Source organism: Cordyceps javanica, chromosome 1 (genome assembly GCF_051103115.1).
Source record: "Cordyceps javanica chromosome 1, complete sequence".
Taxonomy (NCBI): Eukaryota; Fungi; Ascomycota; class Sordariomycetes; order Hypocreales; family Cordycipitaceae; genus Cordyceps; species Cordyceps javanica.
Genome location: NC_139295.1, coordinates 5,554,620 through 5,576,119, shown reverse-complemented (window position 1 = coordinate 5,576,119; position 21,500 = coordinate 5,554,620). Strand labels below are relative to the sequence as shown.

The 21,500-nt window shown below is 54.2% G+C and overlaps 6 protein-coding genes across 6 annotated transcripts; 3 read left to right on the top strand and 3 right to left on the bottom strand.

The window, feature by feature from the left end:
• Positions 1-1,061: 1,061 nt before the first annotated feature.
• On the top strand, positions 1,062-3,596 carry V2A60_001679 (kinase-like domain-containing protein; the record flags this gene model as incomplete). The annotated part of the gene is made up of 3 exons (XM_083253037.1): positions 1,062-1,167; positions 1,288-2,747; positions 2,802-3,596. 3 exons carry the CDS (start codon positions 1,062-1,064, stop codon positions 3,594-3,596), a joined length of 2,361 nt encoding a protein of 786 aa, XP_083109163.1.
• Positions 3,597-3,955: 359 nt separating this feature from the next.
• V2A60_001678 (BTB/POZ domain-containing protein) lies at positions 3,956-5,491 on the bottom strand (the record flags this gene model as incomplete). Its single annotated transcript, XM_083253036.1, has 1 exon — positions 3,956-5,491. The coding sequence occupies one exon, from the start codon at positions 5,489-5,491 to the stop codon at positions 3,956-3,958; it is 1,536 nt and encodes a 511-aa protein (XP_083109162.1).
• Positions 5,492-6,654: 1,163 nt separating this feature from the next.
• V2A60_001677 (kinase-like domain-containing protein) lies at positions 6,655-8,953 on the top strand (the record flags this gene model as incomplete). Its single annotated transcript, XM_083253035.1, has 3 exons — positions 6,655-6,694; positions 6,778-7,242; positions 7,296-8,953. The coding sequence occupies 3 exons, from the start codon at positions 6,655-6,657 to the stop codon at positions 8,951-8,953; spliced, it is 2,163 nt and encodes a 720-aa protein (XP_083109161.1).
• Positions 8,954-11,039: 2,086 nt separating this feature from the next.
• Positions 11,040-12,128, top strand: V2A60_001676 (uncharacterized protein; the record flags this gene model as incomplete). The annotated part of the gene is made up of 1 exon (XM_083253034.1): positions 11,040-12,128. One exon carries the CDS (start codon positions 11,040-11,042, stop codon positions 12,126-12,128), a length of 1,089 nt encoding a protein of 362 aa, XP_083109160.1.
• A 1,462-nt stretch (positions 12,129-13,590) lies between these two features.
• V2A60_001675 (uncharacterized protein) lies at positions 13,591-14,115 on the bottom strand (the record flags this gene model as incomplete). Its single annotated transcript, XM_083253033.1, has 1 exon — positions 13,591-14,115. One exon carries the CDS (start codon positions 14,113-14,115, stop codon positions 13,591-13,593), a length of 525 nt encoding a protein of 174 aa, XP_083109159.1.
• A 2,371-nt stretch (positions 14,116-16,486) lies between these two features.
• On the bottom strand, positions 16,487-17,820 carry V2A60_001674 (uncharacterized protein; the record flags this gene model as incomplete). Its single annotated transcript, XM_083253032.1, has 2 exons — positions 16,487-16,797; positions 17,562-17,820. The coding sequence occupies 2 exons, from the start codon at positions 17,818-17,820 to the stop codon at positions 16,487-16,489; spliced, it is 570 nt and encodes a 189-aa protein (XP_083109158.1).
• Positions 17,821-21,500: the final 3,680 nt, after the last annotated feature.

Below are 21,500 nucleotides of genomic sequence, written 5' to 3'. Positions count from 1 at the left end.
CCTTCGTGTTACGTAGGGAAATGAAAATAACAACAACAGTAATAACAAGAAGAAGAAAACTCCCATTGCTTCGGCACACTGTTCCGTCCAGCCGTGATGAGGCCAGGTATGAGTGGGCTGATGATGTAAATGGATCAACGCCCACGACGCCGTGGCGCGAATATGAGACGGCCAAGTCGAGGCAGACGAACACCGTCTGCCCACAACAGTCCCTCTCGGCGTTTTTCCCGGTGCAGGGCTGACCAGGTGGCAACTACGGAGTATCTAGGGAGGCAAGGAGGCAGCATGGTGGCACATGTCATGTGGCACGCGTGTGCATGTCGGTATGGCAGACGACAGAAAAAAAGGTCCAAGTTTGACAGAGATATTAATAGGTGGCTGCATTGATTCACGTTGCGACTATAAACGACAGTATTGGAGCTCAAGCTTGATACAGAAACGGGCGGGGCGAAGGCTGAGTAGGGGCATGTCCTGGAACATGACAAGTTGACCAGAACAAGAGGCCGCAAAGTTGATGCAAATTTTTGGGCGACTTGACGTCGTTGCCCGTTGTTTGTGATTTAACTACTAAGTAGTTAGCTATAGTTTAGTCACTAGTTTGCTGGAAAATTAACTGCAGAATCCATCCATGAGCTCGGGTCGTGGGGCACACCCTCCACGGCACAGCCTGTCCAACTGTCGTCCAACTGTCCTGAGCTAGTCTAGTCGCCATGCAATCTCCCCACCAAGCCTAGACCATCCCACGACAAGCCTACGACAAGCCCACGACATACCCTTGCCTACCTGCTTATCTGCCTACTGAGTACTCTCTACTTTTACCAACGCCGCCCACACATTCAGTCTCCTGTCGCGTGCGTCCTCTTCAGCCAAACTTGCTTCTTACCTCTTCAAGCTGGCACGAGCACAATATGTTGTCCTGAATTCTCTCGACTCGGCCGTTGTTCTACATTCCACCTTTGGTTATCTCACACCTGCCGCCACCCGTACCTTTTTTTCTTCTTTCGCTCCCCTGTCTGGTCGTGCGGTCACAGCCTGGCTTGTGATTGCCTTCCCCTCCGACCATGTCGACGGAACAGTTTCCCGCCCACGGGCCGGCGCCCTTGCGCTCTGCCCTCAAAAACGACGACGAAGGTGATAGGACGCCTCCAGTCAGCGGCTCTCTCAAAGGTATGTGCCCTTCCTTTTTTTTTTCTACAAATATTTCCCGTTGCCTCGAGCAGCGCAATGCCGCCATAGATCTCTTTCCTTGCTAACCTCTGCGGTCCCTGCTCCCACCTCTGATAACAGCTGTCCAAATCGCCGAACCCGTCGAGGAAAATAACGTCGACGATGCCGACTCCAGCCAGTCCTCCAAACTGTTCCGCGTCAGCTCCAGCAAGCGCATGAGCGGCAAGTCCGTCTCCTCGCGCTCCTCCATCAGCGAGCCCTCGCCCGCCCTGCGACCTCAGGACGACCCCTCCTCCTCCTCCCTGCCGTCGCGCTCCTCCCGCCAGGACAACCGCCAATACTACAGCGAGAAGCTGCTTGCCCAGGTCAGCGACTGGCTCGACCACGAGCGCCGCAAGGCCTTGAACCGCAAGAAGCGCTCCCACGTCCATCACCACCCGCGTCGGTCCTCCAACTCCCCGCCTGACGGTAGTCGCAAGAGCCGTGCGCCCGATGCCGTCGCCGCCGACGATGATGCCGACTCCACATCGGCGCCTCGGACCCGGCGAGAGCGCTCCGACTCGGTCGACTCCCAGGGCAGCGACGTCTCCCTCGACCGCCTCCAGCGCATCATCGAGGACTCCATGTCGTCCATGGGGCTGACCGCCGTCCCGCACTTCAGCCCCCGCCCACCAAAACACAAGCTCAAGCGCCGCGGCTCGCTACGTGCCGCCTCCTCAGACACCGAGTACACCGAGGGCGACGTTGTCGTCCCCAGCTGCGACGCTTGGCTCGACAATTCCAAAACGCTCGTCTACTCTGGCACCGCTCTTAGCAACGAGGATCCCGAGGCGACGGCCGCTCGCGTTGCCAAGGAAAAGGAAGTCTGGCTGGTATTTAAAAATGAAATCATTCGCATCGCGCATACTCTGCGACTCAAAGGCTGGCGTCGAGTTCCGCTAGGAGATGGCCACAGGATCTGGGTTGAGCGTCTGAGCGGCGCCCTCACCAACGCCGTGTACGTTGTCACGCCACCCGTTGATATCCCCGAAGTCGATGGCAAGAAGATGCCGCCCAAGATCCTCCTCCGTATTTACGGTCCCCAGGTCGAGCACCTGATTGACCGTGACAATGAGCTCAAGGTTCTCCAGCGACTGGCCAGAAAGAAGATTGGCCCCAGACTTCTCGGCACCTTCAAGAATGGCCGTTTCGAGCAGTACTTCAATGCCATCACGCTGCGACCAAGTGACCTGCGCGAACCGGACACCATGAAGCAGATTGCCAAGCGAATGCGCGAGCTGCACGACGGCATTGATCTGCTCCCGTCGGAACGAGATGGTGGCCCTGGAATCTGGAAGAACTGGGACCAATGGCTCGATAACGTCGGCCGCATCGTCCAGTTCCTCGACAAGGACCTCCACAACGTGCCAGAAGGACCGCGCGCCACCTCTGTGGTGCATGCCTGGAAAGCCAACGGCTACGTCTGCGGAGCACCCTGGCCCCAATTCTTGGACGCCGTCGTCAAGTTCAGAACGTATCTCGACAACACCTACAAGAGCCCCAAAGCAATCCGTGAAAGCCTAGTGTTTGCCCATGCCGATGTGAGCTTCCGCAAACCGTCCTTACTTGAATTCGTTTGACTAACACACGCACAGACACAATACGGCAACATCCTGCGTATCCGTCCCGACGACGAAAAGTCGCCACTCCTCCAGGCTGCCAACAAGCACAAGCAGCTCATCGTCATTGACTTTGAGTATGCCGCTGCCAACACGCGCGGCCTGGAATTTGCGAATCACTTCACCGAGTGGACCTACAACTACCACGACCCCGTTACCTCGTACGCCTGCAACGTCGAACGCTACCCGACACCTGAGGAGCAGCACCGCTTCATCAAGGCCTACGTCGACCACCGGCCGCAGTTTCCCGCCCTCGGCACACCACGCATGCTACCCCAAGACGCCGCCGGCAACAGCAACAACACTGCGGCCAACACCGCAGCCAACGCCGGATCCGGCGGGTCGACCACTGGCACGCCCTCGCTGCTGCCCACCGCGTCGAGCAGCTCCATCGTTGAGTTTATGCTCGACGCGCGCGCCCCCGCTGGCGGCTGGACTGCCGCCGAACGCGCCCGCGAGGAGCAGAGCGACGCCCAGGTCCGCGAGCTCGTCGAGTCGACACGGCTCTGGCGCACTGCCAACAGTGCCATGTGGGCCGCCTGGGGCGTCGTCCAGGCCAAGATCCCCGGCCTCGACGAGGCCAACAACCCTGTTGCACAGGACGTCGCCGACAAGGCCGAGGCTGAGATGGGCATCGACGAGTTTGACTATCTGAGCTACACGCAGAGCCGCGCCTTCTTCTTCTGGGGCGACTGCGTCAAGCACGGCATCGTCACAGTGGAAGAGTTGCCGGAGACGCTGCGCCCTCATCTCAAGATGATTGACTATTAAGCGAGGAAGAGGATATAAGAAGTTTCACTACATGACATATAAATGCATGCATAACTTGGTCGCTTTCGCTTTCTTAGCCCCATAACGTGGTACCATTTAGCTCTGGGTCTAAAAAAATATACCAAAAATGTTTATTCAACCATGTTGTAAAACGTAAGGATTTTGATTGCAAATCTGACTGTATTGTATCGCATCAAGAGCTTGTTTTTTTCTATGCCCAAAATGTCCAATCTAACCACCTGCCCCAGTTCCAATGGCCCCCCAAAAAATTGCAACATGGATAATGATGAATGAATACCGATGTCATGTATCGTCTACCTAATGCTTCTCCTTGGAACACTCGTCATCTCCGTCATTCATTAGGCATCGAGGTTCAGGCGTTCTAGCATGCTGTCAATCTTGCCCAGCAGCACCTGGTAATTGATGGCGTCCGACACAAACTCATCTTCAGCGGCCTCGCCGTCTAACGTGCGCACACCGTTGGGAGCAGCCTCCGCGCCGTTGTCCATGGCCGCAGCAGCGGCGTCGGCCGCCATCTCGCCGGCGGCGGCGGCGGCGGCGGCGCCGTCGTCGTCGTCCTCGAGGATGTCGTCGAGGCCGGCGTCCTCGAAGCGCAGGCGGAAGCGCTCCGAGAGGTAGTATCGGATGTCGTCCAGCAGCTCAATCGTGTCCGTCTCCTCGCGCTTCTGGATGCGGTCGGCGCTCTCGCGGATGAGCTCCTGGAACTCGGCGTCGTCAATGTAGTCCTCGAGGCGGTGGGCGAGGTAGCGCGCCGCAAACTCCTCGAGGCGCTGCACGCGCAGGTCCCACGCGGCGTGGATGACGTCGTAGATGTTGATGGGCTCCTCCACCCCGGCGTCGTCGTCGGCGGGCGTCTCTCGGAGCGAGCCGGGGCTCCTCGGCGACGGGTTGCTCGACTTGACGTCTTCGCCGCCGCCGCCGCCGCCATGGGTGCGGTCGACGAGCACGTTGCTGCGGCCGCTGCCGAGCGTGCTAATCGCCACGGCCGCCTTGGCCTTGAGGGTGTCGAGGAAGAGCATGTCGGCCGCGTAGAGGAGCTCCAACGCGTGCTCGAGAGGGCACACCACCGTCTCCGTGTACAGGAACGCGAGTACAAGCTCCAGCACCGCGGGGCTGCAGTCAACCCGGACCACGCGCAGCTTGTCCTCCCGCCGTGACTCGACAAACTCGCCCGAGAACATGCGTTGGAAGTACTCGCTCCGGATGAGCATGGCCTTGTGCACAGGATACAGTACCGACTTTCGGGTTCTACGCTCTGGTTCTGCAGCGAGAGCAGGCCCGATCGGGATGCTGGGCATGGGCGGAACGTGAGACGGGGTCGGAGCGGCGGCGGCGTCGTCTTCCTCTTCCTCGTATTCGGCTTCGTCGGCGCGGAGTAAAACGTCAGCAAAGATGGAGTTGCCGTGTTTCCAGGTGACCTCATCGACGCGATCCACGTCGACGGTCATTTTGTGGCCGATGATGTTGGCCTGGAAAAAGTCATCCACCTGCTTCAGAGCTCGCCCGACTTCATCTTGGTAGCGTTGGCGCGCAAGGCGGCGGTCGTTGCCCTCGAGAATGGCCTCCCACAGCTGGTCGATTTCTAGTTGCTTGCTAATCTTGTCGACGCCGGTAAGGATAGCCTCGTCCGATACAGTGCTTCTGGACGACGAGATGTCTTTCGGCACATCTCCAAGGTAGATGTATCGAAGTACAACGTCAAACGACTCGCCGGGAATCGCCGTCGCCAGTTTCCAAATCTCCGTGTCTGGCTGAGCCTCGAGCTTCTTGCGAAAGTACGGTGATCGAGCAGACAGGAGAAACTTGTGCAGTTCAAAAGAGCGATCATCAGAGGTCAGTGTAATGTCAGACGTCTTTGGTGTCTCCATGTCCATTAGCGCCGTAATGTGCGACGACCAGTACACGAATGGATCTGATGACTTGGAAAAGTCATACCGGAGAAGTAGATTGCGTATCCTATCATTCAACGCATTATATATACATCGTTCTCCTTGAAATGTATTTCTCTCTGCAAGGGCTCCTGCTCGAGGGTAAGCTAGTTGTCTCAACGCAGAGTGAGATGACGTTACCAGCTTCTAGCAGCAATTGAACCAATTCATAGTGGCCACACAGACTAGCCTACCATTATATAAGATTTCGAAACTTGCAAAAAATGCTGGTAGACACTCACAATAATTAAAGGCGTGTAATCAAATTTATCTTTGCCATTGATGTTCACGCCCATATTGATAAGTTCTTGGCATTTCCGGAGGTCGCCGTGACGGCACGCGACGAGAAATTCATTGAACTCAGTACTCTGATCAAGAGGATTATCTTCTCTCAATATCCCATCTTTAATCAATCGATGTTCCTCGTGAAGCTTGCCCTCCAAGCCATACTTTGTCATTACCATTTTGAACGACCCGAGTTTCGTCAGCTGGATCCCGCGCGCACTAAAGAATGGCGTCTAAAGGAGCGTAGCCCATCCAATCTCTAGAAAAACGGCCCAAAAGTAAAATAAATAAGTGAAAACCCCTCACAAAAGGTAGCCAATAGTATAAAAATATTAACAAACTGCTTTCAAGAGTAATGGAGGTGTCGGTGTTTAATAATGCAAGCTCCGGTGAGGCAAGTCATCGCCGACGCCACTAGCGCACGGGCCAGGCAGTGGCAGCCACACCAGGAACCCGCCACATGGCGCTATCGATAAGCAACCACCTTACATAAGGTAGTGAGGCTCGGTCGCACTGCAGTGGTTGCTATGGCACCGTTCGGGACTGTTTACTACGGCCGTCACCCCGGTCTCTACCAGTGGGTCATGCCGGGATGCTGCAGGACTTCGTGCACGACAACCTCGACTTGGTTACTATTATGGCACGAGGCACCTATTCTCGAACTTCATTCTCCTTCCTTCACAACACCAATCCAAGTTACTAACAGCAACAGCAACGCCTTCCCTCCCTCTCCCAACACCCATCTACTGGCCAAGCGGGCATCGACGGAGGACGTCTTACATGGGCCTTTTCGATTAAGTCGGCACAGCCGTGAATCATTCACCATGTCGTCTGAGGAAAAATACGAGACTCTCGAGAAGATTGGTGTGTTTTCAGTTTTCTGCCTCGAGCGCACAAGTCATCGCTCGTCTCTCTGACTCTCAAACTAACCTACACGGTCTTTACAGGTCATGGCTCCTTTGGCATCATCCGAAAAGTTCGCCGCAAGACGGACGGCTTCATTATGTGCCGCAAGGAGATCTCATACCTTCGAATGTCCCAAAAAGAACGAGAACAACTTCACGCCGAGTTCCAGATTCTCTCCCACCTTCGACACGCCAACATCGTCGCTTACTACCATCGAGAGCACCTCAAGGCTAGTCAAGACCTACACCTGTACATGGAATACTGTGGCAACGGAGACCTCGGACGAGTCATCAAGGACCTGCAGCTCAGGGGGCATCGGGCTCAGGAGAGCTTCGTCTGGAGCATCTTTAGCCAACTGGTTCTCGCCTTGTACCGTTGTCACTATGGCATTGACCCCCCAGAGGTTGGAGCGAATATCCTCGGTCTCACACAGGGTACTGCGTCGGCGCCAAAGACCCCTGCTGGAGCCATGACAATTCTCCACCGCGATCTCAAACCTGAGAATGGTAAGATTACAGAAACGCTGCAAGGGAGGACAAGCTCTAACAAGGCAAATTAGTTTTCCTCGGAGAAGACAACTCGGTCAAGCTGGGAGACTTTGGTCTTTCAAAGATGATCAAGTCTCAAGACTTTGCATCCACATATGTTGGGACACCATTTTACATGTCCCCTGAAATCTGCGCGGCTGAAAAATATACCCTCAAATCGGACATTTGGGCGTTGGGGTGCATCATCTACGAGCTCTGCGCTAAAGAGCCTCCCTTCAACGCCAAGACACATTATCAGTTGGTCCAGAAGATCAAGGAAGGCAAAGTGGCACCCCTGCCTGAGATTTACTCCCCAGAGCTGAATCAGGTCATTCGAGACTGTCTCAAGGTGAACCCCGATCGCCGGCCCGACACGGTTCAGCTGTTGAACCTGCCCGTAGTACGGCTGATGAGGAAAGAAAAAGAGGTGGTTGACTTTAACAAGTCGCTCAGCTCGAGAGAAGAAGTAGTTCGACAAAGAGAACGAGAGTTGAACGAGCGCCTGATTGCGTTCGAAAGAGAGAAGCAGAAGCTTCGTGATGACGTCGACGCTTCGCTTCGTCTCGAATGGGAAGTAAAGGCGCGCCTGGAGATTGATCGTTTGGTCAATGCAGAGCTAGAGAACTTGCAAAAGAAGTTTGAGGAGGAGGTCAAAGCCCGTGTCGACGCGGAGTTGGCGAAGAAGGCCGTGTCTTTTGCCGAGAAAGAAGACGAGAAGCACATTGATGACTATGCTTCATCTGTCAACAAGTCAGATTATCCCCAGTCGTCAATTGGGCCGAGCGGAGACGAATATCCTTCGACAACAGACGTTAGCGAATACTCGATGGATAGCCCCGACAGCTCTAAAGAGATCAAGAAGACAGCTCGAACGCCCTTTGCCCGGGCCCAAACCATGTTTGCGGGCCCGGTAGGGACGCCAATGGACATTGAGATGGCATCGCCCAGCCCAATCGCCATTGCTTCACTGTCATTATCGCCTCGCCGCAACGGAGCCACCAAGCCCCCGGCTGCCAAGCCAGGCAACATCTTTGCCGCAGCGGCGGCGACCGCCGCAGGAGGTGTGGACGCACGGTGGGAACTTCATCGTGAACCCATTTTGGTCGATTCGGATGACGAGGACATATGCCCTTCGCCTACGAGGCACATCAAGTCGTCCAAGAATCCCTTCAAGACGCGCCCGGTTCTTACCTCTCAAAAGTCGTGCCCCGTCAATCGCGTCAAATTACCAGGCTCTAACATCAAAGCCGCAGCCTCCCAGCCAGACCTCATCCCCCGTTCGCCTAGCCGGAGTCCAACCAAGATCCCGGTGGCCAACACGGGCGACGGCGCACCGGCTGCTGCCGGCCCGACGGCCCGCGAAGGTCTCTCGCGCGCCCGCTCCGTGAAGAAGGAGGGCCCTGCGACTAGCAGCAACGGAGGCGACACGCTGGGCAAGATGGCCGCGAAGAACAACCTCCGCGGCCGGAGCCTCGTCGAGCTCCAGCAGGCTCGGGCCGGCGGCCGACCGCTCAGCGCTGCGGGCGCCGCGCCTGGTTCCGAAAACGTGAGCCCCAAGAGAGCTGCCGCTTTCCGCGAACGAATGGCAGCGGAGCGCCGCGAGTACGAAGACGCTGTTGCGGTCTGGGACCCGGAAAGGGACGACATGCCCAGCCCATTTCTCAACCGCCGGCGTAACATCAAAGTCTGATATCGAGACTTTTCTTTCTTTTCTTTTTGCTTTTACACGAATGCAATGATGCAGATGAGGGGACTACAGCTAACCCCAAGCACTCAAAAATTTCCTGGTTCATGCCGGAACAAGAAGGGCACAAACAAGATTCTCGAACGAAACCTGTGCCCTGTCATCTCCCACAACCTTTACTTTTTCATTTTCCTTAATCATGTCTTTACCAAATACACTATGTTTTCATAGAGAGAAGTCTTGCCGGAGGGGAGGGGGGGAGGCTGGCGCATGGCACAATGAGTCAAGAGCATGCCGGAGCATAGATGACACTCTTTTTCCCTTTTTCTTTTCTCCCTACTCTGTTTTATTTGGGCGCTCCATCTCGCCATAACGAACATTTCTTATTTTTCATATCTTGTTTTTGAGCTTCACTCTACCGAGTAACAAATTTGGGAAGAAGCGCGTTTTGAAGGCGTTTGTTTGGCATTGGAAAGGCATATATTATCAATCTCTGCCGAGGGCTTCGTTCTTACTATGCGGAGCCTATTGGCCAGCCATTACTTTTGTGTCATATAGTATTTTGGCTAATGATGAAATCTCATATTGATGTACGCCTGCATATGTGAATAGTATGGCGAGGGACGTGGTGAGCTGGACTGTAGCGTCCGGGTTCGAGCAGTACAACAGTGGCAGGCGAGAATTACGAATGCGCCTTACCATGTTTACCGAGTACTTGCATTTGTGCATTCTACTCGTCGGGTGCGTAGTCTCCCCCCGTCAGTTGCTCGGTCGTGGGCAAGATCTTTACTTATGCCAGGCACTGATGCAGTCGCCGGATAGGCTTCCAAGCACGGCCGCGCGTAGTCAGGCTTGGCAGGCAACCGAAGAAGGAGTTGCAGGAGATGGGACGCTAGACTCTGGTGGAAATTTCTCAACTAAAAGATCATACGCGAACTGGCATTGCTAGTTGCATTTGGCGGAACCGCCAGTGTAGAGATGACAGTGTCATCGACAATGCTGGGACTTTTTAGACCAGGTTTGCCCGCGTTTGAACATCTCTGCCTGTAACATATCCGAAAGAAAAAACTTAGCAGTACAGACAACATATTGCACTAGAGTTATCGGCACTGAACTAACTAGGCTGTTGAGTGGCAGTGGTGAATTCGGTGGTGTAGGTGTCCCGGTCAGCCAGCCATCGGGCGTGTAATTGCGAATAACGGCGGAGAGGTATGGATAACTTTCTCCAACGGCCTGCGCCTCGTTTCGGGCTAGTATTCGGGATAGCATCCGAAAAATCCGGGATAGCATGCGGTCGGGAGAACATTCGAACGAGGAGTGTGTACAGTCTTTCTTACGAGCACTCCCAAGTACTTGGCCTGCGGCAGTTGAGCACGTCTTTCCGGCGGCAAGCTACCGAGGTCCGGCAAGAAAGTCCGCAGCTCGAACTCTTTTTTTTTTTATTTTTCCCCCTTCCTCTTTCTAGTGTGATCGGCGGAGTCCCGTCCCGGTGGCCCAACTTTCGATCACTAGTCTCCTCCTCAAGGGTGGTCTATACTAATAATGAGTTGAGTAGGGGGGGGGGGGGCGTGACGAGGAAACCTATCGCCGAAATTTAGCACCATCATCACCTCATCATAAGTCCGAACAAAAAGTACTAATTGGAGAGAGGAGCAAGACGCAGATTCATCTCGGAGAGCCGGTTCGTCTTTACTTCCCATGGGCCGCGTAGCGTACTCTCTAATGGTCTTTGCTTTTTTTTTTCTTTTTTTTGCGGAGCATGATGGCTCACCGTCATCATCTCTCTTCTTCGGCACGGCATCTGGGATTGGAACCCTGGAAAACGAGCCAGCGCTTATTTCGACGGCGTGTGGCCGAGGAAAGAAAGCGGGCCTCTTTGAGAATCAGAGTTTAAATAGTCTGATACATACTGCGTGGTTGCTCAGCTTCGCAGGCACTTTCATCTTGCTCTTGTAGTAAATCTAAATTTCGCTTCCTTATACCAATACGGGTTGTTCCACAGCGGCAAAAAAAGCAAAAGCAGTTCCTTGACCCCCGTTGGTTCGTATCTGCCCAAAAGAAAAGGAAAAGAAAAAAAAAGAGGAGGGAAAACATGGGCGACGGCAAATTGGCCCTCGTGACGGGCGGCTCCGGCTTCATCGCCCTGCACGTCATCCACAAGCTTCTGGAAAAGGGGTACAAGGTGCGCACGACGGTGCGGTCGCTCAAGCGCAGCGATGACGTGCGGGCGGCGATCCGCGGGGCCGGCGTCGCGGAGGCGCTCGTCGGCGGGCTGGAGTTTGCCGAGGTCGACCTCCTCGGCGAGGCGGGCTGGGACGCGGCCTGCGCCGGCGCCGACTACGTGCTGCACGTCGCGTCGCCGTTCCCGGCCAGCGAGCCCAAGGACGAGGAGGAGCTGATCCGACCCGCGCGCGAGGGCACGCTGCGGGCGCTGCGGGCGGCGCGCAAGGCCGGCACCGTGCGGCGCGTCGTCGTCACCTCGTCCGTCGCCGCCATCATGTACGGCCACGGCCCGCGCGCCGCCGACGACCCCTTCACCGAGAAGGACTGGACCGAGCTGCAGAACCCCCGGTCCTTTGTCGGCGCCTACCCCAAGAGCAAGACGCTCGCCGAGCGCGCGGCGTGGGACTGGCTCGCCGCTGGCGACGACGACGACGAGGGCGCGGGCGCGGGCGCGGGCGGCCTCGAGCTGACGACGGTCAACCCCGTCGTCGTGTACGGGCCGTCGCTCGGCAAGGGCGTCAACACGAGCCTCGAGATCCCGCGGCGGCTGCTCTCGGGCGGCGTGCCGGCCCTGCCCGACATCCACCTCGGCATCGTCGACGTCCGCGACGTGGCCGACCTGCACGTGCTGGCGCTCGAGGCGCCGCGGGCCGCGGGCCAGCGCTACATTGCCGTCTCGGACGAGCCGTCCGTGTCGATGCGGCAGATGGCGGAGCACCTCAGGGCCGGCCTGCCCGCGGCGGACACGCGCCGCGTGCCCAGCCTGCCCGCGCCCAAGTTCCTCATGCGCGTCGCCGGCCTCTTTGACAAGAGCATCGCCGTCGTGCTGCCCGAGATTGGCGTCGTACGGCCCGTGTCCAACGCAAAGGCCCGCGAGGAGCTGGGCTGGCGGCCGCGCAGCGCGGCCGAGGCCATTGTCGCAAGCGCCAAGAGCCTCAAGGCCAACGGCGAGCTTTGAAGTGGGAAAGCAGCGGGACGATGCAATGTTTACCGTGGTTTGCAGGGAACTATCAAATAGAATCGCTTGTACGTGTTTAATCCAAGTAATTGTTTCAGTTTATGAAAAAAGAAAAATATTGGCTGGAAACCAATTCGAGCTTGTATCGATGAGTAGCTTTGTCAACTGAACTTGAAAAAGATCACTGTAGTGACAGCGACGCTGTCTACTAAGCCGGTATCCGCGGACAGTAGTCATGCTTCTCGAGTCTGCTCATTTTAGTGACAAGGCAGTATGATTAGACAAAAATGATAGCATTCGCTTCCAGATCTGAAATTTCTGTTTCCTCGACGTAACGTACAATCTCTGCAGCCTGTCTCATCTCGAATCGTACCAGCAGTGTGGGCAAAAGAGGAGTCGCGGCGGGTGGTAGCATATGCTTAAAAGCAAAAGCCGACTGCTGTGGAAAGCAAACGAACCGAGGCCGATACGTGAGCCTATACCGTGATGTACAAAAAAACAAAACAAAAGGGGGGTATAAAAATCGTACACTATTGCGCAAAGCAAAAAAACACCGCGCCACTTTACCTTGTGCCCATGCCCACGGAATACTTGGTTTCCAAATTGAATAGCGAAGCCGCCCACCGTAGAATATCCAAACAAACAGAAGAAAAAGTAAAGCAGAGGCAAAAGCAAAGGTCAGATAACGTATCGACTCAAACAAGTTTTGCGACATGTACAAGACTGCCCCATGAGAGCTGTCCGTGCGACTCAGTCTCTGGCTAGTCGGAAAAGCAAGACAACTGAGCCTCATTATTATTGAGGTCATCGGTGAATGCCCGTTTTTTTTCTTGGTCATGTTTCGGCCACTGGTCTCCTCCAACCGGGGCCAAAGTCCGGATACGTGAGCAAGGCGATCGTCAAGAGGAGCTAATCATGGCCAGGGAATTTTGATCCGGGGCATAGTACACTTGTCCTCACCGGCCGAAAATGTCCGCCCTCACAAACAAAAAGAAAAAAAAAGGGCCACCTCAGGGATAAAGAAACTAAAACATCAGCATAATGATGAGTGAAAACAATTCTGGTGCTGAGAATGAGTTATAATGAAAACAAGGCAGAAGATAACAAATATGGGGAGGGCCGCGAGGCCTTTGATCTTGGTTGGCCGTGAGGCCCGAATGATGATTCTTTCGTTTTGTTGTCCCTCGTCTCTGGCTGGAGTGAACATTTGCAACAGCAGTTTCAAAGTCTGTTGAGTGTCCGTGTTGGCCAACAAAAAGTCATCGTCCGGCGTCGGCTGGACGTGGTTTTGAAGACAGGCTGCAAGGGAAATTTTGGCAAGTAATACGGATGCAATCGTGCATCCCACAAGTGTGCGCTTGGCGTGAATGGGTTGCTGTAGGTCTCGACTCGGCGTGCCATGACGGATCAAACATGCAGTTCGAATGCCGCTTGGGCAAAAATCTCGCGATTGTTGGAAAGCTCAACGTCGATGGCGATGGGAGGAGCTGTGATGGCGTGAGCTGTGCTTGTGGGAACTAGATGATGCATGCTTGTGTCGGCTCGACGACCCGCTAGAGTCGAGACTTCGTTCCAAGTCCTCGACCCTTGAGCGATAGCCTTTGACAATATCCTTAACATTGGCGATGCGATCAAAGTCCATCTCTAGTTCGTCGAGCTGACGGAGTATCTCGGTGTAGCGGGCAATCTCGGCGTCGGCGCCGTCGATGATGTTGCCGGCACGGTCGTACTGGACCTGTGTGAACATTTGTGCCTGCTCGCTGAGGTACTGGATGTTCTGCTCGATGCTGGCCATGAGACGATCAAAGTAGCGGCCGAGGGCAGCGAGTGAGGAGGAATCGAGCAGCAGAAGCCCCTGGCTGCTGGCTCTACTAGCAGCGCGGGAGGAGCTGGAGCCGCCGGCGAGGGCGGCCTGGCCTTGCCGCAGGAGCTGTATCTCCTCGGCCGTGAGACCCAATTGCGTGTCTGGCACAGCGTTGGTCGTCATGGCTGGCGCGGGGGCGCGGGGGAGCCAGGGCGCGCAGGGCGCCCCAGGCTACCGAACGGGTAGAGAGGCGGGCAGGGGATCTGTCGCGTCCGGCGTTGGAGGAGCAGCTGGTTGAAGGATGCGAGAAGGAGGCGGGTTCGGCAAACGGGTCGCAGGTGCCCGGCAGGCTGACGATGCTACCGGAAGACGCCAGCGTGCTGAGGCTGGCCGGCGGCTGCGGCGGGCGTTGTTGGGCTTGAGCGCGGCCCGCGAAGACGAGGGGATGCGGTAGCGACGACGGCAACGGCGACGGCTCGGGAACAGGATCGCATCAAGGCTGTCGGGGCGGACGAAGCACGATCTAGGTCTCGGACGAGGAGCTGACGGGACTTGGTTTGGGGACAGCGGCGGCGTTCATGACCTCGAGGGAGCGACGACAACGTCGACAAGCATGGTTCCTGAGGTGGGGGGAGAATTTGGTGATGAGATCCGAGGCCTTGGCTAGAGGGGCGGCGGCAACGGGGAAGAGGGGACAAGACAAGAGATGAGGGAAATAAAGAGGCTTTTTGATCACCAGCGCCCCCGTTAGACGAAACAAAGACACACCAGCGGCTGCGCTAGCGCCAGGAGGGAAGGAAGACGACGAGGAGAGATGGAGGTGGTGGTAGAGGAGTGAGATGGTGGTGGTGGTGGTGGCACATGTTGGTTAGGTTTAGGTAGGAATGTCTGAAGTAGGTCTGGGGCGATTAGTAGAGTAATAAAGTACCAAGAGGCATCTCTAGCCAAAGTCAACCCAAGATGGCCATTGACGGGCAAAGACAGCCAAAGACAGCCAAAGACAGAGGACGATCTGCTGCTGCTTTGGGGAGCCGCCAGGCCCTGTTTGGCCAAGGACCGTTTTTCTTTTTTCTTTTTTCGTTTTTCTCTCTTCTGTTTTCCTTTTTTGCTTTTTCTTTACTTTTAGCGCCCGAGAGGGCATCTGAAACGGATACCAATCTTGGCCTTTTATCAGCGCCTGAGAGTCCTCCAGGTCCTCTCAACAAAAGACCTGGACTTGTATTCCCAGGCACTAGGTAGTAAGTACCTAGGTAGGTACGAACTTAGTACCAAGGTAGGCATTGCCTTAGTACCTACTAAGGTACAACCTCTAAAGGACCTCAAGGAGGCTGGGAGGGCCCTGCCAAACCGCGATTGGCCTGGATGGTCAGGGGAGATTGTTTCTCTACGCGCCAGAGACTGAATTGTCTCGTGTTGAATTCATCCGTATTATTATTGCCATTTTGACTGTTATTACTATTGGGTTTTTAAGCCGTCTTTCGATAGTCTACAACCAACTGACAATTATGGCCAGATGCCCGACACCACCAATGGTAACCCCCCCAAATGCTTTACAGCCGCATTGCACCTGCATTACAGGCTCCTTGGGTAGGCAGGTTGGTGGTGCCTTGGTGCCTCGAATGGCCCGCTAAGCCGCTGTAGCCGAGCACTAACGACGCCACCAAAACCCCGCTGTATGCCTAGCTGGGTAATCGACGACCGAATAACACTCTACCTAATCTCGAACAGGAAGGCCTATGCTGTAAGATGACGGCTTAGCTGAAGAGCTATATTGGAGGGTTTGAATTGAAAACAGCATCAAGACAATTGGCCAAGTAATACGAGCGGATGGAGTCAGCTTGGCGCGAATAATGGATGTTCGGAAACTGAATAATACCAAGAAAATAAAACAAGGGGCTTTGAATATTGCTCAGAAGCATAAAATAAGAAAAGAAATCGGCAAAAGAATTAGGAAAAGCCAAAAACCTAGAAAAAGAAAAGAGAGCGGATTCATTTCAAAAAGTGCAATGATATTCAACTCTCGTCAAGCCATGTGCCCATCAGCCTCATCATCACCACCCCGTCAACCTCACTATCAGTACGGAGTACTGAGTACTCCTCCAAGATGGCATCTCCACAGGCGGCTACTCTTTCCTCCATCGCGTTTCTCATTCAACCTCTGCTTCAGCCGCCGAATAGTCTTGACAGAGTTGGCCAGCACCAATTCCCGCGTGTTCTCTGTGGCCCCGTCGCCTGTCCTACGCAAACTTCAGCGAGTCCTCGGCCGGGAGGGATCGGCGGTACCGCCCGCAACCGCCCCCCGCCTCCCCCGGCCGCCGTCCCGGACCGTAGCTCCTCCCGCAGGTCCCTGCAACAGCTGCGAAATTCACAGGCACACGCTGCACGAGACGAAAAGGCCGGTGATTGCCGGCGGTCACATTCGCCGTCCGGTATAGCCCGACGTACTGAGTACTCGTCGGCGGGCGTTTCCAGCCTTTTGTCGGTGGATGACGGGGATGGCCCTGGCACAGAATCTGGTGCGTGCTTCGAGTCAGGCTCGCACTCGATGACAAATTCATGAATCATGTGCAGAGATGCTCTCGCGCGTTTGAACGACTTCGCGCCGACCCCTCATCGCGCTGCCAGCAACACCGTGCCGCGCCGGGAGTGACGGGTCAGCAGCGTCGGCCACGTTGTCCGTTTTGGTATCGGCCTCTTTCCCGCAAGATGCTCTCGCAAAGAGCCCCGATGCCCTGGAACGCCAATCGACCCTGTTGCTGAGGAAGATGGCGTGGTGCATCATGAGCTCCATCGCCTTCCCTGGCAAGGCCCGAGAAGCTTCGTCGGGCCGTAGAACGGCGGCCTGTGCCTGCTCTAGGCATGACTCTGCATTATACATTAGTACTCATGGTGACTGTCCCCTTGTATAGACTCGGTAAGAATCGTTTCAACAGATGCGCACGTCTCTCTGCCAGACCCGGGAGGCCAGTTGCAAACACCTGTCATCTTTTGCCTCGAGCTGGTACTCTAGAAGACACTCGCAAAAGGCTCACTCGCGTGTACTCATCGCGAATACCAAATCATATTGCATGTCATGGTTAGAATTTGAGCATTATTGTTGCTACTCGTGATGAGTACACATTGATATACATGGATGGCATCGTGGAGGCGCCATCCAAAGCTCGCGTTCCGTGGCGTATTTGACGGCAGCCAAAGTCCGGTGCGCTTGTTTTACCTTTACTGGAAGCTTTTATAGCTCAAACAGGCCAAGAACTACGCCATTATTTAGCATTTTACAAGTGTACCTGTTAGCTTTCCTGTCATCATCTGCCACCTGACGGCTATGGCCATTATCGATGGTACCATTGACATTCTGTTCAGCTGCACCTGCTTCACAGCCGCAACGCCAGAGAAATTACACCACAAAATTATTGCTTAATATAGAAAGGTATGAAAGCATCCAAAAGCGAGGCTTCGAGTCGCACACGATGAGAATATATGCCCCCAAGATGCGAATATCCCACCACCCCCAAGCACGTAGTAAGGTCCCTCCTTCTTGCCATCTCAGTCCAATGTGTTTCGTTGGCGCATCTGTCAGCGCTTCCCTTCATTAACTCCGGTATCGATTCGATATTTCAAGAGCATAATACTGTCATCCAACTTCTTTACAGTCTCTTTGATGCTGCCCTCTTGTTGCAGAAGCTCAGCAATCGCAACCTCGACCTTCAAGCTATTGCAGTACTTGATCGTATTTGTGCTGTTGTCATGGATACTCTTCAGTCGGTCGAGCTCGGCCTTCTTCTCTTTCATCGTTTTCTGGATCACGGAGAGTTTCTGCTTCAACTCTACGCGCTGGTCTTCGGCGATTATGAGTTCTTCCTTGAGCGGGGCAAGTTTTATATCCTCCATCTCAAAGTCAGAGGGCACGATTGAGTGTAGAAGAACCGATAAATGTGAGGGCTATCTTGCAAATCGAGACGCGAGATGACAGCCAGCTACGACTAGCTCGGATATGGCTTCGGAGTTGTCTGTTGTCGAGGTGGGTGAATATCTGACGGATGTCTGCAAAAGAGTTGATTGCTTAGGGTTTAAGATGCTATGGTTTACTGGGGCACATTGTTATCTTTTTATAGCCGTGAGAGTGTGCCCTTCGCGAGCTTGTAAGACTGTGATAGTCCTGTGGCGAGTTATTCGGCACCAACATCGTCTCGTGCGACAATGAATTCGTGTCGAGACAAGTACAACAATCTATAGTGGAACGTTGTTCAAGCACATCGTGACCCGAGATTGGGGGTCCTACAGTCTGGTACAACAACCCCAAAAGAAGCATTCCTGCGAAGCTGCGCCGCACAGAATCCTATATCTGACTTTTTGAAGCGCAGAGCGACGCTGGAACCAGGCAAGTATATCACTAAGTAAAGCGATATAATATGATACAACGACCAGTACGTAGCTTAAGAGTCGCGATCTTTGAGTACGGTATGCAGTAGCAAACAGAGGTAGCATACTTACACACTCACCTCAAGCCTTACCTCAAGCCCTACCTCTGTAAGCGACTACTAGCAACAGCAAACTCGGGAAACCTAGTAGTTATAAGATATCTGTACATCAAAGTGAAGCAATTATACATACTCAATATCTTAGTCGTCGAGAGCGTACATGTCCTAGTGCAGATACCTGACAGCATGCTGCCCTCGGTCGCCGTTTTCGCTGTTGGACCCGGCAATGCTTCGTGAGATCGTTGTGCAATGACACCTGAAGAAGTCTTGAGCGATCCGTTTCAAGGTCCGGCCCGCCATACTGTTATCTAGAATCTGCTACGTCTTGCGAGCCCTCGTTTGTGCTCGATTAGCCACCGTGGCCGTGTGAATGACTGGCGATTTACACTCCCCAGTGGTTGAATGTGCATAATTTCAGCAATCGCGTTTTATTATTCATACATGACGGGATATATATTATAGGCTAATTCAGTTCTCACTCTATTACAGCATGCAAAATTTCCCGGTTGAGGGTGTGCCAGGATGGTCTGGGCTGTTGCTTCGGGACATCTGATTTTCACATGGTTAAGAGTGCAGGGTATAGTTCCCACAGATTTTAAAATAGCTGATTATCAACTGACTTGACACTGAATCAAGATATGGTAGAATCCGCTCTGATTGATCTTTTCTGTTGTTATCACTTGCTTGCGTGCCGCGATTGGCTACGCTGCTGGCTACCATGCTGTTGTGCAAGGAAGCAGAGGGTAATTTTTTTCGGGTCTGCACGCAGCAATTGAAACCCACAAGTAGATCATCGTTCCATCTTGAATTGCTTATCGGCCCGTGATTCAAGATCTTCGAGTTGCACCGCCTCAATGATGCTGCGCGGGATAAAAATGTCGCACGGCTATTTCGATCTATCGCGCCGAGTTTCTCGTAATTGGCTCACCGGTATTTGAAAAGCTCGAAGCGCCACTTTCTTGCGGGAAGTCAATACACCGCTGCGAGGATCTGCGGATCAATGACAAGGATCAGACGCCTCGCGCAAAGCACGAATCACTGTTCATGCCACATGCTCTCCGGGCAACGACGCTCGAGTAATAATTAGGAGGGGGACCCTCTTCAAATCTCACGAGAACCCTCACACCGCGGCAACATTCCAGCGCACTTCCTTCCCGTGCCGGGTCCCACGATGAAGGCGGGAGAGTACAAGAGTCTGCCCACTCAGACCGGCGAATCCCGTAAAAAAAAAGAAAAAAAAAAGGGAAAAAAAAAAGATGATGTGCACAGGCAATGTTTCAAGAGTGGGTTTCGTCGTCACAAGACCTGTGCATAAATTTCCATCGACGCGCGCTCTGTCGCTCTCCCTACGAAAGAGCGCCAAGGCGCAAGGAAGCAGCCCAGAGAGCTGGTAAATCGATCAAACTGCCTCGTTATAGCTTTGACCGCCCCCTGCATCATGACGGGGACAGAGAGAAAGGCATCGGCTTCTCCGTCATGTGAGGGCGGGGGGGCGTGGCCGATGTTGCTCGAGTCAAGCATGGTTAGAATAGCCGGCCGCAGCCCGCAAACATCAGCTCACGGAGGGCCAAAAGGACCGCCGCGCCCGCCCGCACTCTGCCTGACCTGCGAGTTGGTAATTACTCAGGCTCTCGTCCTATCCACCTGTAATATCAATCGATCGCTAGCTGTTCAAAAGGGAGCTTCCATCGGGCAGTGAAGCAGAGTGGGTGGTGGCACGGCGCCCTAGCTTTGTTCGAGACGGGCTTCTAGAACTTGTTCCATTTCGATTTGAATGAAAATCAGCGGGGTAATTGCCGCCAACGCCAACACGAGATAAGTAATCCGTCTCTTCCCACCAGCTTTCTTGCAGGCGTCTGTTGTCTTCATACTGAGTAGTGTTTAGTGGGAGCCCGTCAATGCATGGCCGATATTGCATCATCTTGTTCACGGTCCGTCTGTTGTCTTGACAGTGTTTAGTATGAGCCCATCAATGCATAGCATAGCAAATAATGCATCATCTCGTCCACGGCCCGAATAACATGGCGACTACGCGCTGAGATGGCACACGTCCCAAGTACCTGTAGCCAGTTACCGTACAAAGCTACCTAGGTACTGGCCGCTGGCGCACATGAGAAAAGTCAACCTGGGGACATTTTCATCTGATTATGACCTCTGTCCTCTGTGTATGGGCGCAGTGAGACGATTTTGGGCCAATGATCACGCCTTGTGGCAAGCAGTGCAAGGAGTAGCCAAAATTGGCAGCAGGCAACTCTGCAAAAAAGCCCATGTGATATCCCGGTCATGTTCGCAAGCCACAACTATGTTTAGCTGTTTTAGCTGTCATGTTTGCTCCAGGGAACTGTGGGGAGCACATTGGGCGCGGCGGCACTTTGCCCCATGTTGCTACGCACGGAATTCTGCTTACGAGCACCGAAATGAGGAAGAGAATCATAAAGAGTGAATGTGGAAAAGGGCCGCGGCGCACGTACCCTTGCCTTGACCCGGGATGTGCAGCTACCTTGCTAGTAAGAAGGTGGCTGCCACGTTTTCGCTAAGTGATACAGAAGAGTTTCATCACCCCCTTTGGTAGACGTGTTTCCTGTCACTCAGCCCTGCGCTTGGACGCCAACTTGCAAGCCTGCCAACCAGACAGCTTTGTCTCTGCTTGAGATAGTGAGACATGGTGGGCAAGCTAAGGAAAACAAACAGTATGGGGAAGTCTGGGCTATCAAGACGGAGGTAAGAGATGTGCCACTAGGACTTAGCCATTCCGTAGCCGCCATCATCCGCTCGTATAGTCATACTCGATCGGTTAAGCTAGCCCTTTGTGACTGACTGTGCGGCTTCAGCACGGCCACGGAACCCAGGATACTAACCAAGAGTTGCACCATGCCCATCTATTTTAGCTACAGATTTCGTAGCGGACTTTTCCTGCACCCGTACCATGTCATGTATCGATGCCCACAAAAAGAACAGCAGGGATTATCAGCCGAATCTTGGCTAAAAATGTAGGCCCTTGCTAGTGGGTGGAATGCCTCGCTGGGGCTTTCTTTTCTGTGCTAGCATAAGTCATAAGGGAAAGGAGGCTACGGAGAATAGGACCACCCC